This window comes from Cannabis sativa, chromosome 1 (genome assembly GCF_029168945.1).
Source record: "Cannabis sativa cultivar Pink pepper isolate KNU-18-1 chromosome 1, ASM2916894v1, whole genome shotgun sequence".
Lineage (NCBI taxonomy): Eukaryota > Viridiplantae > Streptophyta > Magnoliopsida > Rosales > Cannabaceae > Cannabis > Cannabis sativa.
The window spans coordinates 40725066-40741975 of NC_083601.1; the positions used below are offsets into that span (position 1 = coordinate 40725066).

Genomic DNA, 16910 nt, shown 5'->3' on the forward strand with positions numbered 1-16910 from the left:
CCTCTTTTTATGAGTATTGTACCCAAATTATCTACATAACTAACACATAATTTCAAACATAATAGATTTGTGTTCTTTGTAAACAGATGCGTAGGTTTGTAGGAAAATTTGGGCAAAATTTTAATTAGAAAAAAAATAAAAACTATCATAATGTGATAGGAGTAAAATTGGTAAAATAATTGAAAAAAGAGGTAAATATAATAAATTTTGAAAGAAATGGTAAAAATCAAAAGCATCAAATTAAAAGAGGTATGTAGTGTAATTTCCTAAAAAAATGGTGTATTTGGTAACAGTGCTGTTAGGCCCGTGTGGAGTGCAGGGGGTACACACCAGGCCCCTTTTCCAACACTATAATCAAAACATGGGCTTTTTTATGGAACTAATAAATCAGGCCCATTTTAGAGCTCATTCCATCATTCCTTTTCAACAAAAGTTGTTTTCTATTTTGACTCTTTTTTTTCTTTTGAATAAAATGACCAAAATATTTATTGATACGAAGTTGTCTATTTTTAACTTTTGTAAGGTAAAAATATTGACTTTGCGGAAAACAGAAATATTGTCCTTTTTTTTTCTTTTCTTTTTTTTGTAAATTCACAGAAATATTGTCCTTTGAAAACAATAAATATGGCCTGTTTTTCTGATATACACTTTCTAGTTTGTAGTTGGCATAACCAGATTTTCATTTGTACAAAGTAGGCAGTTGGTGATATTGACTCTTTAATCAATTTAAAGAGTAATTATCAATATTCAATATAGACTGATAAGTTATTTCCTCTTTCTTATAATAGTCTTCCTTCTATTATTATTACTTTTGATGATGAGTGAGAGGTTTTAAAAAATTATTAATACACACATCTGATGCCAACAACGACAATACATGGATACAAAATTTATTTTGAAGTACTAATTTTATTCCATTTTTATTTTTATCAAACAACTATTATTTTATAATAAAGGTATGTAACAATTATATATTAAAAAAAAAACTATGTAACAATTATTCATTATTATTATTATTATTATTATTATTATTATTATTATTATTATTAGGATGTATGTAACAATTATTTGAATATTTTTTTTAAAATAAAATATGCAAATTTTATTAAATATCAAAGTATATCAATCAACTTAACAGGGTAGTGACTCCCTGTAAGTAAAATCAACTATTAAAATAGTAACTCTAATTAAGTAGTGAGTAATACGATTCACAAATCGTTTACAAAATATAAAAAAAAAAACATCATGTAAACTAAAGTAATGTTTGACAATCAGTAACACAAAACCAAAAGCAAAACTAAGAAAAATAGAGCTTCTAATAGCTTGAATAGTAACCAAACTAACTCCGCTACCATATTAGAAAAGCTTTGATTCTTTATCCAACTTAAAACTTCCTTAATTATCATAACTTTAGCAAACTCAGAGCTAATTTTGCCCATTTTGCTACTAGATTTTTACCTTCACAATATCTAGCTACCTAATCAAAACTGTATTTATTTTGCTCCTCGAAAATAACAACATCAGCAATGATCTTAATCGTATTTCCAATCAGTTTTATCCAGTGCTCACCCCTCATTTGGTTTCAAAAAAATTTGAGAAGGAACAAGTCTTATAGTGAGTACCATTCCAAAGATGACCAACAGAGCATAACCGCTAATTTTAACTCTTCCTCATTCCACCTGCTAACAACATCTTGAAACCAGCTGCCAAAAGACTAATCCACCTCATAACCAAAAGAAAAATCAACCAAAAACAGCATTTTCAATGCAAAAGGACAAGAAACAAAATAGTGAAAAATGGATTAAGAGGAAAGAGAACATTGTGGACATGCCAAAATAACATTAACATGCTTTGAAATTAGTTGTAACTGTGTTGGTAAACAACTAATCAATGATCTCCAAACCATTAAGAACCTTCAGTGATATTTCAATACTCTATTTTTTTTCAAAAATAAGTGTTAACATCCAGCACCGGCTCATCTTTCAACTCGTGCAGTAAACTATAAGCACTTCTAACAGAATGGTACACTCTTTAAACTAATGCAATATATCAAAGGTAGCAGTAAAAAATAAGGGAATATTCAAATTCAAAGTACCATCCCTACTATTAAAGATATCAACAATACCCATTTTCTTTTACCCACCACCATTAACAAATCCACCATTTTATCCCACAAGAGATTGATTGAAAGAAGTAACATATGGATTAGAAAAATCAAGTAACCAAGGATCTTGTAGAACAACTAACCCCATATTCTGAGCTTCCAATAAACTTTGCCAAATTAATTTAAACTTGGGTTAGGACCAAGTTCAACTTCCAGAAATGATCCCCTTGGATAGTAATGAGACTTGAAATTTTGACCAACCAATGATTGTGGATTGGTTTAAAGCCTCCACCCTTGTTATCCCGAAAGAACAATATTAAAATCAAGACCCCCTACTCTTTAGAAACACACATACATCCCAACTCATCCAATGGATACTCTTAGTTTGCTTGTTTGAGGATCGCCACCAAAATCTACACATCATATATATTTTCCAACTCTTTACACATTCCTTTAGTCAACAAGAATACACTCATTGTATAGTTAGAAAGAGATTGAGCCTTAATTAAAACTTCATTCCTGAGACAAAAACTTACCATCCCATCCCTCAATTCTCCTCTTCATCTTATCTTTTAAAATCTCAAAATAACATTTTTCTTTTTGCTCATTGTATTTGGTAATTCCAAATTGGTACATTGCAAGCCAGCTTCAGAAATACCAAGAATAGTACCAATATTTTGTCTTACCAAAGCTTCAGTATTCTTTAAGGGTGTTTGCGGTGCGGGTGGTGCGAGTTTAGACTATTTTTTCAAAATCAAATTACATATGTAGTTTTTATAATTTCTCAAATCATAACCGCATTGTAAGACCTTAAAACTACAAAAATCACACCACAAAAATATGGTATTGTGCGGTGCAATTTAGGCAGTTTACACTATCATCATTATTAAATATTAAAGTAAAGATTCGTCTAATAAATTTCAACAATTAAATAAAAAACTATCTTATTAAAATTTTAACGTCATAACATATATACTTAAAGTTATTATATTGAATTATCTCTAAAAAATTATATAATACACATATATATCAATAATAATATGTTAACAATAAGAAGTTAGAAATAAAAAATGAGAATAACTTATTTGGACGTTCTTTAAATTTAATTGTGTGACTTGGACTTTGTAACCATATGAGTTGCTCAAAAAGAGAAATCATTGTGTAAAAATTAGTATTATTGTAATATATAATGCAATAAAGTTTGAACCGCGATTATTAAATCTAAAATCACAAACCGCACTCGCATCGTAAAAAATTTCAAACTGTATTTTTTGTGCGGTGTGACGTGGTGCAGGCGGTTTGTGCAATATGGTGTCGGAAGTTTGATGAACACACCTAGTATTCTTGTTTTAAAAAAAAAAAGATTTTAAAAAATTTACCTTTTGAAAGAGGCCCTCTCGAAACAACCTAGCAACTCAACAGTTTGGTGCACTTGATTCTGCAGAGCATGACTATAAAAGTAAATATCTTCAACGAAAAACATGTGAAAAATAGAAAGGGCTCATATGTTTGTAAAACGATTTTGTTTTCAATAAAATTTTGAAAAATATAAATAAGTTACTTTCAAATTTTCTTAAATAATTTACTAAAAAAATTCTATTTATATCTCTTTTTGTCAATATTTATTTTATTTTATTAATTTTTTTTATATCGAGGAGAGGCTTGAGACCTCTTACAAAAAGTATAAAACTACCATCACTACGATTTTGTTTTCAATAAAATTTTGAAAATTATAAATAAGTTACTTTCAAATTTTCTTAAATAATTTACTAAAATAATTATAGGGTGATTCTACAATGCACCCCTATAAAAGGGATGTACTGATACACCCTTAACTTGTTTCGGTATCCAGAAAAAAAATTTAGTCTAATTTTTTTTCATATTCATGTAAGTTATATCTATTTAAGATATCCTACAAAATTTTGAGAAATTCGGAATAATTTACAATATAGAAAATAATGTTCAAACAGTCTATTTTACACGCGTATAAAATAAAATAATCACGCGTACAACGCACTGTTTGAACGCAGTTTTCGGCATGTTAAACTTTTCCAAATTTCTTAAAATTTTGCACGATATCTTAAATAACTATAACGTACATGACTATGAGAAAAAATTTGACTAAAAAATTATTTCGGATGCTAAAATAGATAGGGGTGTATCAATATACCCATTTTAAAGGGGTGCATTATAGAATTTTCCAAAATTATATTTATATCTCTTTTTGTCAATATTTATTTTATTTTATTAATTTTTTTTATATTGAGGAAAGGCTTGAGACCTCTTACAAAAAGTATAAAACTACCATCACTACATATTCATATTATTTTTATCAATATTCATTTTATTTTATTATATTTTTTATATTGAGGAAAGAGGAGTTCGAACTTGAGACCTCTTAAGAAAAACGTGAATCCACTAAACTATCACATATTCATTTTATTTTTATCAATATTTATTTTATTTTATTTTTTATTTTTATTTCATCACTTTATCTAACTAATCTCACTTTGCTTTTAAGATCCTCACTTAAATAATAAGAATAATAAAAAAAAAATACCAATCACATTTTTTATTTTTGAAATTAAAGAAAAATCAAAATTAATTATCAATGCACATTTATTTTTATGATATACAAAAATTTAAAAACAAAAAAGAAATATATAATTTAAACATTTTCTCTTATGGTCACCACTCCAATCCATCATAACACATTATGCAAACAATGCGTACCATCATAATTAGTTTGAGACAAAATCAAAACAAAATACGTACGTGCTGTACATTTTTCAAAATAAATGCGTGATCTTCAGTGGTTTGATGATTTTTGACTTTTGAATCACTACATCATCTAACTTTTGGCTATCAAATATTTTCTTTGATCCCTCTAAATCTAACGAATAATAATTAAAGTTCCTCTTAGATCATACGAATAAGAACGAGTAACGGTAAATAGTAGTATAGATAATTTTTTTAAAAAAATTTTATAAGTGATATAAAGTTAATGTTTATTTTTAGTGGTACGAGTACTTAATATTTGTAAAATTACAGGTTTTGTAATTTAGAGAGTGTAAATATATTATACGGTAAAATATTAAGATATTATACTATTGAAGAGAAAAAAGATGTTATTTTAGGTGGTTGCATGGATGCTATGTAGTAGCATATTCATTTTTTTAAAAAATAAAATTGAAGTTAAAAAGTTATTATAACTAAAAATTAGAATATTTTTAGCATTCTCACACGTGTGTATATTTTTAGCATTCTCAAAAAATAATACTATTGGAGATACTCTAAGATCTAAATTCTAAGTTATTAGATTTAGATAGAAATACCTAAGTATTAGTTATATACTTTTAAATATTCTTTTAATAAATTTAAAATAAAAAAAAATTATAATTTTACAAATATTAAATATTTACCCAATCGTATATATGTCACTTGTTTAGTTTTACAAAAGAGGTAAGCTTTTCATATTGGTATTATTAATATAAAACTCACCATGTCCAATTGTCCATGATCTTGATAGGAAAAGAATAAGCAAATCCCATCAAAAATGAATACCACAAAACTGAATTAGGCTAACGCAAATGGCAAAATACTATTGGTGAGTTTACAGCGCATCGATGGAAGATTATTTTTAAGGTAAAACAATGATATTATGAATGTATTATTATTATTTTTTTGAAAGAGACGATATTTTTCTTTTTTTTTTTGCTCAAATTGTCTTATTTTAACTTTAAGCCGACGAATTTAATCACAAACTATCAATAATTTCTTTTTTGTGAGAACAAACTGTCAATAATTTATCTTCTTTAAAAAGATACATTAATTACTCAGTTGACTGGTCTTTAGAGAGCCTTAATTTATTTGCCTGATCTGATTTAGCTTGGGTCTCCAAAATGTGTCTCAAATAGGTACTTTTTTGCCTGGTCTGTTACCAAACACTGGGTGTAATTAAAAACAGTATTCAACTATATCAATATATAACTCCCTTTCAAAAAAATAAAAATAAAAAAATAACCCATATCAATAGACAATAACCATAATGTTTAAAAGCATTATGAAGTAGTCACAATATAATTGGTGAACTTTTAGGGGAGTGGTCCAACATTCTATTGAAAAAATAACCTTTAATACATCTCCAGCTTTGCATAAATTTATACTCCACATGCCATTAAATGATAATTTGTTACACCAACTATTTGATTTTTTTTTTCTTACTTGAATTTTGGTATCAAAAAATTGAAATGCATGATCAGACCATTATCAGTTTTTGTTAATGATACATTTACATATAGGCTTGGAGCTGGACCACTTTTGTGTTTTTATTATCCGTTTGACTGAGCTAAATAATACATTATCCACTTTCATTCTTTAAATGATGTTATTTATTTCATTACTCTTCAATTTTTGATCTCTTAATTCTTTCACTGAGGTGAATTATACATTATCCACTTTCATTATTTAAATGGTGTTTTTTATTTCATTACTCTTCAATTTTTCATGTCTTAAATCTTTGCAATCGAAACATATAAAATTAAAAATTGTTAATCAAAATAGAACCTCCATTCAAGAATACACTTGGGACTAAGAAAATTATATTCTAATTGAGAGATTATAACTATATAGAGGTACACTAGAAAAAAAAATTAAAACACCAATAAATATCAATGTAACAATAATAACATTATAATACTATATAATAATAAAATTATTTTTGAGTAAATATAATATTTATACATGTATTACAATTTAGAATAAAATTATTAATTCTACGTAAATAATTTTAAAAAATATATGTATATTTTTTATTAATATGTAATTATTCTTATATAGAAGTATACTTTGTTAATACGGGACTTAAAAAATGTATAACTAGTTACAATTTAGAGGTTATTCTTATTTATAATTGGCCGAAATTGGGACTTGATTTTTTTTATAACAAATTAGAGGTTATTCTTGAATAGAATATTATTAGATAGATGTTCTATTGTATATATAAATAAAATATATTGCTCATTATCTATTTGAAGAACATGTTTTTCCAAATATGGGCTATTGAATATTTATCGCCAACCACATGAGACAAGATTGTTCCTCAAAATTTAGATAATAAAATTATGACGCCCTCAAACAACAAACCTAACTTATTAAAATACACATTTTTATTATTAATAGCAGTCACTTGAACTAGCGAATATGAAAAAAAAAAATACATAAATTTGGATACCACATGTATGAGCCTAATTGAATCCAACCAAGAGAGCTAGAGTTCCAGCCCCTAACACTAAAACATTACATGAAACATCACAAAACAAAACCAAAAAACAAATTGTATTAGAATGGCAAGAGTTGAACCAAATAAATTAATATACGAAACTCAAATTTTAACACACAACTCAATTAACTACCGAACCAGACCTGACTTTAGGCGAGGTCAATTTGTTTGTGAATGATGGGCTTCGTGATAAAGAATGTGAAATGGGAATGGGGTTGTTACGTCCAATCCTAATGGTCATGTCCTCTTCTCTAGTGCGTTTTTGAGTGTGGGAACGGTTGAGCCTCATGTCCCAAGGCCAAAGCATTGCTTCATGGACTCTCTCTTTGCATGCAGTTGGGGTATAAGACTGTCACCGCTTTTTTTTTATTACTTGCAATTGGTTCTTGCAGTAAATAGTAAAGATACTTAATGACATTTTTTATGTCTATAAATTTTTTAATAGTATATCATTGTCTCATTGTAAAAAGGTTTAAGAACATTGTTCATTGTTTAGCAAAACGAGCTCTTGTTTTAGGTGAGTCAAGTGCTTGGTGGAAATTTTTCATATTTTGTGCCTTAGAATTGTATAGTTTTCTTTTAAAAAAATAATATTAAAATATTTTATGAAATAATTTATTTGATTTATCAAATCATTGATTAATTAATTACTAAATATAAAATATTATAACACTCTAACCATAAGTATATTTTGATAGATAATATTGTCCCATTCATGCTATATGCTTGGAGGCTTTTCTAATAGTCTCCCTTTATGATAGGCTTGGGGATCGACTTTAGACTAAGATGAGCAAAGCCCTAAGATCCACTCATTTTAGGGCTTAATAAAAAAAAATTACTATTTATTCTTATAATAAAAGCTCAATTTTTATTTTTTCTATGACCTATTTTAACTCAGGATCCTACCGGTAAACTCATATAACAATTGACAATATATAATAGGGTTATTTTCGTCAAAACCCCCTAAAGTAGGGAAGTTTTTGTAACTAACCCCCAATTCTAAAATTTTTGCGGTAAAAATCCCTAAACTAAAGTTCTGTTAGCAGTTAGCCATTTTCGTCCATTTTTGGCTGTTAACTGCCATGGTGGAATGTCTACGTGTACACAATGTACACGTGGCACAATTTTATTGGTCCACGTAAATAAAATTTAAAAAAAATAAAAAAAATTAATTATTTTAAAAAATAAAAATTTAAAAAAAAAATTATTTTTCTTTAAAAATTAAAAAATTTAAAATTAAAAATACAATTTTATTAAAATAAAAATTAAAAAAAAACTTTAACTCCCTTCTTCTTCTTCTTCTTCTTCTTCTTCTTCTTCTTCTTCTTCTTCTTCTTCTTCTTCTTCTTCTTCTTCTTCTCTGCTAAAAATGACACACACACACACACACTCCCGCCTCTGCCATCGTCGAATCCCCAAATCCCCCAAACCCTAATGACCATAACCCTAGAATCCCCAAATCCCCCAAACCCAGATCCCCGAATCCCTCAAACCCAGATCGCCAAAACCCTCTTGATCTCGACGACCCAGAACCGGCTCCATCTCCTCGAACCAGCGAGAGCAATCTCCACCTCTCCGAGACCGAGGCTTTCATCGTCAGAATCTCCACCTCTGCCATCGCCGGTTGGGTGTTTGAAGTGGTTGATATTAGGGTTTCGATTTTGGAGGTCATGGACGGGTGTTTGAAGGAGATGAGGAAGACGAAGAGTTGGTGGAGATTGAGAAGGAGAAGAAGAGTGGGAATGGGTTAGGGTTATTAGGGTTTATTTTTTATTTTTTTTTAAATTGTTTTTTTAATTTTAAATTTTTTAATGTTTAAAGAAAAATATTTTTTTTATTTTTTATTTTTAAAATAATTAATTTTTTATTTTTTAAATATTTATTTACGTGGACCAATAAAATTGTGCCACGTGTACACTGTGTACACGTGGACATTCCACCATGGCAGTTAACAGCCAAAAATGGACGGAAATGGCTAACTGCTAACAGAACTTGAGTTTAGGGCCGGATTTTTACCGCAAAAATATTAGAATTGGGGGTTAGTTGCAAAAACCTCCCTACTTTAGAGGGTTTTGTCGCAAATAACCCTATATAATATTGGAAATGACTATTCATACATTTTATTTGTTTTGAGGCAAATAGTGAATTATATGCATTACAGATGACCATACCATACAATATATATCAAATGTATATTTTTTTTTGAAAGAGTTATATCATATTGTATAGTATATGACAAATTTAAAACAACACATTTTTATTCTTTCATAGTCTTGATGACTTACCTAATTTGTTTTATTATTTCATATGTTACTATGCCACATATATACATTTGTTTGAATCAAGCTGAACTGAAATAACAATAAACAATTTTTTTCTCAGGTAGTAGCTTCATTACAATCCTCACTATAAAACTAATTAGTAATCAAAGAAATTTCAAACAATATAGCAACGTATACTAGAAGAAGATCTGTATTCAAACTTTCAAATCGAATCTCATTTCAAATTAATATAAATAAACACAATTACAGTCAATGATTCAATGACATATAATTATGTGTTTACAGGGTTTTTTTTTTAAAAAAAAAAAATGAAAAAACTTGAATAATGTTAGTTTTTTAAAAAGAAAAACAAAATCGAGCATTAATGGAATTTCAAATCCCAAGAGCGGCTCTCTCTCTTAAATAAGCAAATGCTGAATTCATCACAAGCAGTGAAAAGTATTCAGAGCAACTTCACTACACTCAATTGGGAAAATACCACTTTTCTACTAAAGCATCATTTCAGAGATTTTATGTGCCACGCCCACTGAGATTTTTCATTTTTGTTTAGTTTTGAAAAATAAAAATAGTTTTTTGAGAGAGATACGGAAACTGAAAGATTTTCTTTTAAGCCAAGAAAAGAAATGTTGTCACAGCCTTCTGTTGAGTCATTATTTGAGACAAAGGAGAAGTTATAAAAGGAGCTCTTTTATTGGGACGGCCATTAATTCTGGTTCACCGAACTTGTAGACTCGTAAGTACGGAGAGAGAGACTATAGAGAGAAAATCTTGGCTTTTAAAAAGGGATTGAGATTGAGATTGAGAGAAGGTTGGTTAAAAAGAAAAACAAAGGAAAACCAGGGGCCTTTTGCTTCTTCTTTGTTTATAAAATATCAAATTCTAATTAATACACTCAAAGCTGATTCACGAGATTGTCAGTTCCAATCTTTTTCTTTAATTTTTTACCAGTACACGTTGCTATCCATAAAGTTGGAAACTCTTCATATTCTTAAGGAGAAAAAAGAAAGGAGAGATCTTCTAGTGCTATTTTTGTTGTGAGGGGTTTTTACTAAGTCAGCTATTGGAGTTGGAGAAAAGGGTTTTTTGCTAATTCGACGCTCTTTTTGAATTTAAGAAGGTGGGGCGATTCCCTTGTTTTCTTTATTTACTTTATTTTGAATGTTTTTATGTTTATGAGAGTAAATATTTTGTGCCATTTTCATGATTAGTGTATTCTTGTTTGTATGTATGTTGTGGTGAGTTTTTGAAAGTTCTTTTGTTTGTATATTTTAATTGGGGTTTGAGTTGAGGGAACTTAGCTCCCTCCCTCTTCTCCCCTGTATCTTTCTGTGACCTCTTTTTGTCTTGTAATGCAGTTCTTCACGAGGTGTTGTCAGAATTTCTTTTTCTTTTAAATTTTTTTTTAAAAAATCCTATCTTTTTATATCCGATTTTATTTTTTTTGTTAAGGTTATTGATGCTTTTTGTTTGTTAATCTTTTGCTCCACACTTCTCTGCTTGCAACCTGTAAAGATTCCAAAAGCCCTTTCAGAACATTTCTGCTCAATAAGCTCCACCTGGGGTCTCTGGATTCAGTTTTCTAAACAATATAAATATTTAAATATATACATTTTGACAGTGCTCTCTCTCTCTCTCTCTCTCTCTCTCTCTCTCTCTCTCTCACTATTGTTTGTAAGAGAAAGGTAGCTACTTATGTTAAGCTTCTCAGTCACTCACTGGGGTTATTTTCCTCAATTCACTTCTTCACTTGCTGTCTTTTACTTCTTACTTCACATTTCACAGTAACACAGTGGGTGGTTCAATAGTATTTTGACTAAAAATGACTGTTTGTTTCCAAATAAAACTTCATATTTGACTCATTGACTTAAAAAGGGTACTCTCTTTTTCAAGCTATATTTAAACTCCAAATTCTACAGAGACCAGAAAACTATATCTGCCATGGGGAAAGCTACTAGATGGCTTAAAGGGTTATTGGGTATGAAGAAAGACAAGGAGAATAATGTTGAGACTCCAACAACGGCGGATGCGGTTGCTGTCAGTGACCGGAAAGAGAAGAAGAGGTGGAGCTTTGGTGCTAAGTCAGAAAGAAGAACAAGCGCAAATGGGAATGTTCAGCCAAATATTTCGCCCAATTTGTCACCTTCGGACGCTGCCTGGCTCAGATCCTACATTGCAGACTCTGAAAAGGAACAGAACAAGCACGCAATTGCCGTGGCTGCAGCCACCGCCGCCGCTGCTGATGCTGCCGTTGCTGCAGCACAGGCGGCTGTGGCTGTTGTGAGGCTGACCAGTCAGGGCGGTGCTAAGCATACTGGGAAGAGAGATAAGTTGGCAGCGGTTAAGATTCAAACCGTTTTCAGGGGATATCTGGTATGTTTTTTTTTATTACTTTTCTGTTTAATCATTATGGTATTTTAGTCTGCTTGTTTTATGATTGGGGTAATGGAGGTTAGTAATGTTGGAAGCAACAACAAATGTAGCAAAAGGTTTTTTTTTGTCTATAACTTTACTTGTTGCTTACTTTAATGTCTTTTGTCAAAGGCTTTTGAAAATTGTTTGATATTGTAAATCTTAATAAAACAGTACAAACGTGTTTTAAGGTCCAATGAAACAGTATATTGGTTTCTTCAGTTATTGATCCTGCATTCTTTTTTCAATTTTTATTCTCATTCTGTTCAATCTTCTGAATCTGAGATTTTAATTTTAAAATATCTCTACTTCCAATGTAGTATGGAAAAACTTGGTTTGTGCAGATTCTAAGTTACTGTTCTATTGAATCTGAATATGTTTGCTTCTTAAATTTTAGGCTCGAAAGGCTCTGCGAGCTCTAAAGGGACTAGTTAAGATACAAGCTCTTGTTAGAGGCTTTCTGGTCCGAAAACGAACTGCTGCCACTCTCCATAGTATGCAAGCTCTAATAAGAGCCCAGACTGCAGTCAGAACTCAACGAGCTCGTCGTTCATTCAACAAGGAGAACAGATTGTTCCCTGAATTTCATTCCAGAAAGTCCATTGTGAGTCCCATTTCACTTTGAATATATCCATTACTGAATCTTAATGTCTTACTTAAACTGATATTTTCTTCATTTCCACCTTACAGGAACGATTTGATGAATTAAGATGTGAATTCCACAGCAAGAGGCTATCGGCGACCTATGAAGCGTCTGTCAATGGATTTGAAGAAAGCCCGAAAATAGTTGAGATCGACACATTCAAACCGAAGTCAAGATCGTCTCGTAGATTTAGTACAGCATTATCAGAATGTAGCTGTGGGGAGGACATGCCTTACCAACCAATATCATCACCACTGCTCTGTCCTGCTCCTGGTCGAATATCTATTCCTGAATGCCAACACCTTCAGGATTTCGAGTGGTACTTCAATGGTCAAGAGTGCCGGTTCTCAACAGCTCACAGCACTCCTCGGTTAGCTAATCCCTTATGGTCTAACACCCCGGCCACCCCGGCCAAGAGCGTTTGTGGGGACAGCTACTTCCGGCCGTATTCAAACTATCCCAACTATATGACAAACACAAAGTCATTCAATGCCAAATTGAGGTCTCACAGTGCCCCAAAGCAAAGGCCGGAAGCAACCACGCCTAAGAAAAGGCTTTCGCTTAATGAAATACTGGCTGCAAGGAATAGCATTAGCAGTGTTAGGATGCATCGATCTAACAATGCTCAACTAGTTGAAGATGAAGAATCCTACTGTTGACAAAGATTTCATAAAGATGGATGATCCTCTGCCTTTTGCTTTAGAGAAGATAAAAAATAAAGAAAACTTCTCTAGCTAAAGGCTTTGTTTCCCACTTTAGGATCAACAATTAATAGGTAGAACACAGTGCTTTAATTTGTGTAAATTACAGGCCTTTTTTTTCTTCTTCTTTTTCTTTCTTTTAATTGTCTTTATGAAATGAGCAATGAGAAGAGAGCTTTTCATTTGTTTTTCTTTTCCTTTTTGTGTTTAATTCTTTACAATTTCAAAAGCAAAAAAATAAAATAAAACGAAAGAGTTCTTTGGGTGTGAATATGAATTGTCAATTGGAGAGAAAGAAAAGAGTTTTGACTTGTTTAGTCAACTATGAAGATTGTCAACTTAAGTTCATATTACAGATAGAAAAGAAGAGAGGGCTTGTACAATTGGTACTTTTGCTATGACTATTGATTAGGTAGGGAGGGGTAGGCTGTGGAAGAAAAATAATAATAGGTAAAAGTGGTTGATTATACAAATTACAAAATTTTGAAAACTATAGATTTCCCGCTTTTAAGTAAAAGAGAAGCAGAAAGTGTAGTGTAGTGTAGTGAAGCTTCGGTGTAGGTTCCACTAAACAAGTGGCTAAAAGAAAACAAGTGCAATATGATACCCTGCATTCCATAATTTAGGAATGAAAAGCTGAATTCATATAAAGAATCCACAAGAGAATCTTTTCCATAAATAGCAAATACTAGCTCGATTACTTGTTACCTTTTTTTTTTAAAAAAAAAAAAAAAGAATTGAAAATAAAACTGTGAGTAGTGTGTGTGGTGGTTCAAATTTCATATCCCTAATACAACTCACCCCAAAGCAATCAATGGTGTTTTTTACTTTTTTTTTTTAAGAAAAAAATCTTTGTTCTTTCAGGATACTCTGTACTGTGTGTAATTATATATCTATTTTCATTATTAACTCAATATTTTTTTTTTTTAAAAAAAAAGTGGAGAAAAATGAAAATTAACAAAATAGAGAAATTTTCGAAATAGACGTTATGCATATCATTGGAATTTGGAGATGCCACTATTTATTTATTTTTTAGCTAAAATCTTAAAATAGAATCATGTTACTCCACCATCCTCTTTACTATAAGAATGATTATTTATATTATAAACATAGTTTTAATTTGTTAAATAGAAATTGATTCAATAAAATAATAAAAAAAGAAATATTATTTTGATTAAATATTATTTAAAAAATTGGCAAAAAAAATAGGGACTTATTTTTTTTTATAGTTGGAGTATATTTTTTAAAAAAATCACTCTCTATTTTAGTGTTTATTGTTTAGAGCATATGATTGGAAATGTTCAAAACTCTTCTACAAAACAATTTTATTCAACGTTAATAAATAGGGAAAAAAAGAAAAAAAAAGATGAAAACATAAAAGATTTGCGCTAAGAGCGAGAATGTAATGTATTTATTTATCGAGAAATGTTAATAATAATTTTTTAGTTAATTTTTACGTTTGAAATTTCATAGTAGAAATTTTTTTTATAGCGTCATTCGTTATAAAATTCGTTATAGCGTCATTCATAGTAGAAAATTCGGAATAGTTTATAATGCTAAAAATAAAATTTTTGATATATTTTAATTTACCATACGCTCTCAAAAAATTTTAAACGTAGTTTCAGTACTATAAATTATTCGAAAATTTTTAAAAATTTAAAATGACAGTATAGTACACATAGCAAAAACTGTAATAAAAAAAATTTTAAAAAAATTGTAATATATGTTTTTCGAGAAGATGTATAAATTAAGTCTAAATATAGAAACCTAAAATACATTAAATATTATATTTTTTTTAAGAAAGAAGATGGCAGTGGCACTATAGTGTGGTGAAGTTAAGCCCCATGTTGAAATTGAATGATATCCCATGATACATTTACATGCATTGGGTATGTGCCTGTGTATGGAGTTTGGATAAAATTTGATATTAGCAATGATTAGGGCTTTCGATTTGATTGATGGGTCGGGTCTATTGGGACTTGTGTGGGTCTACCTTTGCTTGCATCATATCATACAAATGCCTCACGTGCTCCACTACAAATCTTCATTATAAAGGGCAATTTGGGTATTTGAGCCTTTCTTTTTGACTGAATCATTATTCATTATTATCCTATTTGCTTAAGCCATACATCATCCACATGCACCTTTTTTGGGACTCCGTGACCCATTGGTTCCCGTCGACAATTCTTTCATTCCATCTCTGCCCTTATGTTTTTTTCCATCTTTTATTTTCTTTTTTAACTCCACAACCACAACAACAGCCCTTTGGTTTTATAAGTTATTTCCATGTAAAACCTAATCATATGAATGAACACGTTACACATATAAGTTGCATGTTACTGTACTAAGTTTGAATATCTTAAAATGACGTTTATACCCCTCTGGTGACTTACTCAAAAACCAAAATAATAATAATAGTAATTTTTTTTTTCTTTCTTTTATATATTTATATATATAGCTAGCTCACTCATTTGTCAGAAAGAGACGTTTGAGAGAACGGCTAAATCTCGATAAAATACTAAACAAGTATTTTCGCCCTAATTATAAGTATGTCTCATCTGATTCAAACACTAACTACTGTGACCAAATGTATAATTTTTTATTTATCTTTTAAAAGTAAAATTAAATAGTATTTTTCAGAAAGTGTTTTGCTCGAAGAACGTGAAAGGGTTAATATGTTTTTTAGGAGAGCCTATGCTTTCGTCATGCTCTCTTGTCTTTTACAAATTTTTTTAAAAAGACGCCTATGATTAAGAAAGCATCATGATTATTTAATATACTAAATATTACTAGTTAATCCTCAAAAGCTTCCATCATATCTAACTTGCAAACAAACCTAAGATTGGTTTTTACTTTCTAGCGCTTTGTTATTTTGAAACTTTCAAATTTGAAAAGTGAGATGGTAAAGGCTAAAGAGAAAGTAAAATTGAAGTAATGTTAGGGGATCATATTAATTAGTATTTAGTATTTAGTATAGTACTAGTACCTATAGCACTACATTAACTAATATGATCAAAAGTTAGACTTAACTATAGGGAGGTACGTAGTACGTAATATATATTTATAATATCTGTGTGTATTATTGTACATACATAATTCTCAACACTAGCTACAATTATTTCTACTATATTTTCCTAAACAAAATTCAAAAAAATCTGAGTGTTGGTCAAAATTTGCATTTATCACAATAAATTTCAATTTGGTATTTTTACAAGTTTTAGAAAGTTTGGATAAAGTAACCGAGAAAGTGAGGAAAACAGAGAGAAGTGTAAACGAGATGAAGAAGTATAAGGAAAAAGAAATAGTCGTAGTTTGACTATCTTGGAGTCTGGCTTTTTTGCATTGATAAGGATGAACATTTATTGTTACATTTGTTTGGGATTAACTAATTAGTAATAACTATGCAATGAATTTAGAAATTTGATAGAATGGAAACATTGATTTTGGTTTGGTCTTTTGATTTTGCTTAGTTGGCCAATCATGTGCTGAA

At 29.9% G+C, this 16910-nt stretch overlaps 1 protein-coding gene across 2 annotated transcripts; it reads left to right on the plus strand.

Moving 5' to 3' along the window:
• Positions 1-10095: 10095 nt before the first annotated feature.
• On the plus strand, positions 10096-13609 carry LOC115704912 (protein IQ-domain 26). Of its 2 annotated transcripts, XM_030632130.2 has the most exons (4): positions 10096-10784; positions 11584-12037; positions 12474-12680; positions 12767-13609. In XM_030632130.2, the coding sequence occupies exons 2-4, from the start codon at positions 11606-11608 to the stop codon at positions 13376-13378; spliced, it is 1251 nt and encodes a 416-aa protein (XP_030487990.2). In that variant the 5' UTR covers positions 10096-10784; positions 11584-11605; the 3' UTR covers positions 13379-13609. The 2 variants fall into 2 exon arrangements, with proteins under 2 accessions (XP_030487990.2, XP_060971431.1); XM_061115448.1 differs by having other exon boundaries at positions 10202-12037.
• Positions 13610-16910: the final 3301 nt, after the last annotated feature.

Excerpts from the sequence above, each read along its gene's own strand:
- LOC115704912 (XM_030632130.2), top strand. The coding sequence starts at position 11,606 with ATGGGGAAAGCTACTAGATGGCTTAAAGGGTTATTGGGTATGAAGAAA. Across the intron at positions 12,038-12,473 it reads CCGTTTTCAGGGGATATCTG|GCTCGAAAGGCTCTGCGAGC; the intron begins GTATGTTTTTTT and ends CTTAAATTTTAG. Across the intron at positions 12,681-12,766 it reads TTCATTCCAGAAAGTCCATT|GAACGATTTGATGAATTAAG; the intron begins GTGAGTCCCATT and ends TCCACCTTACAG.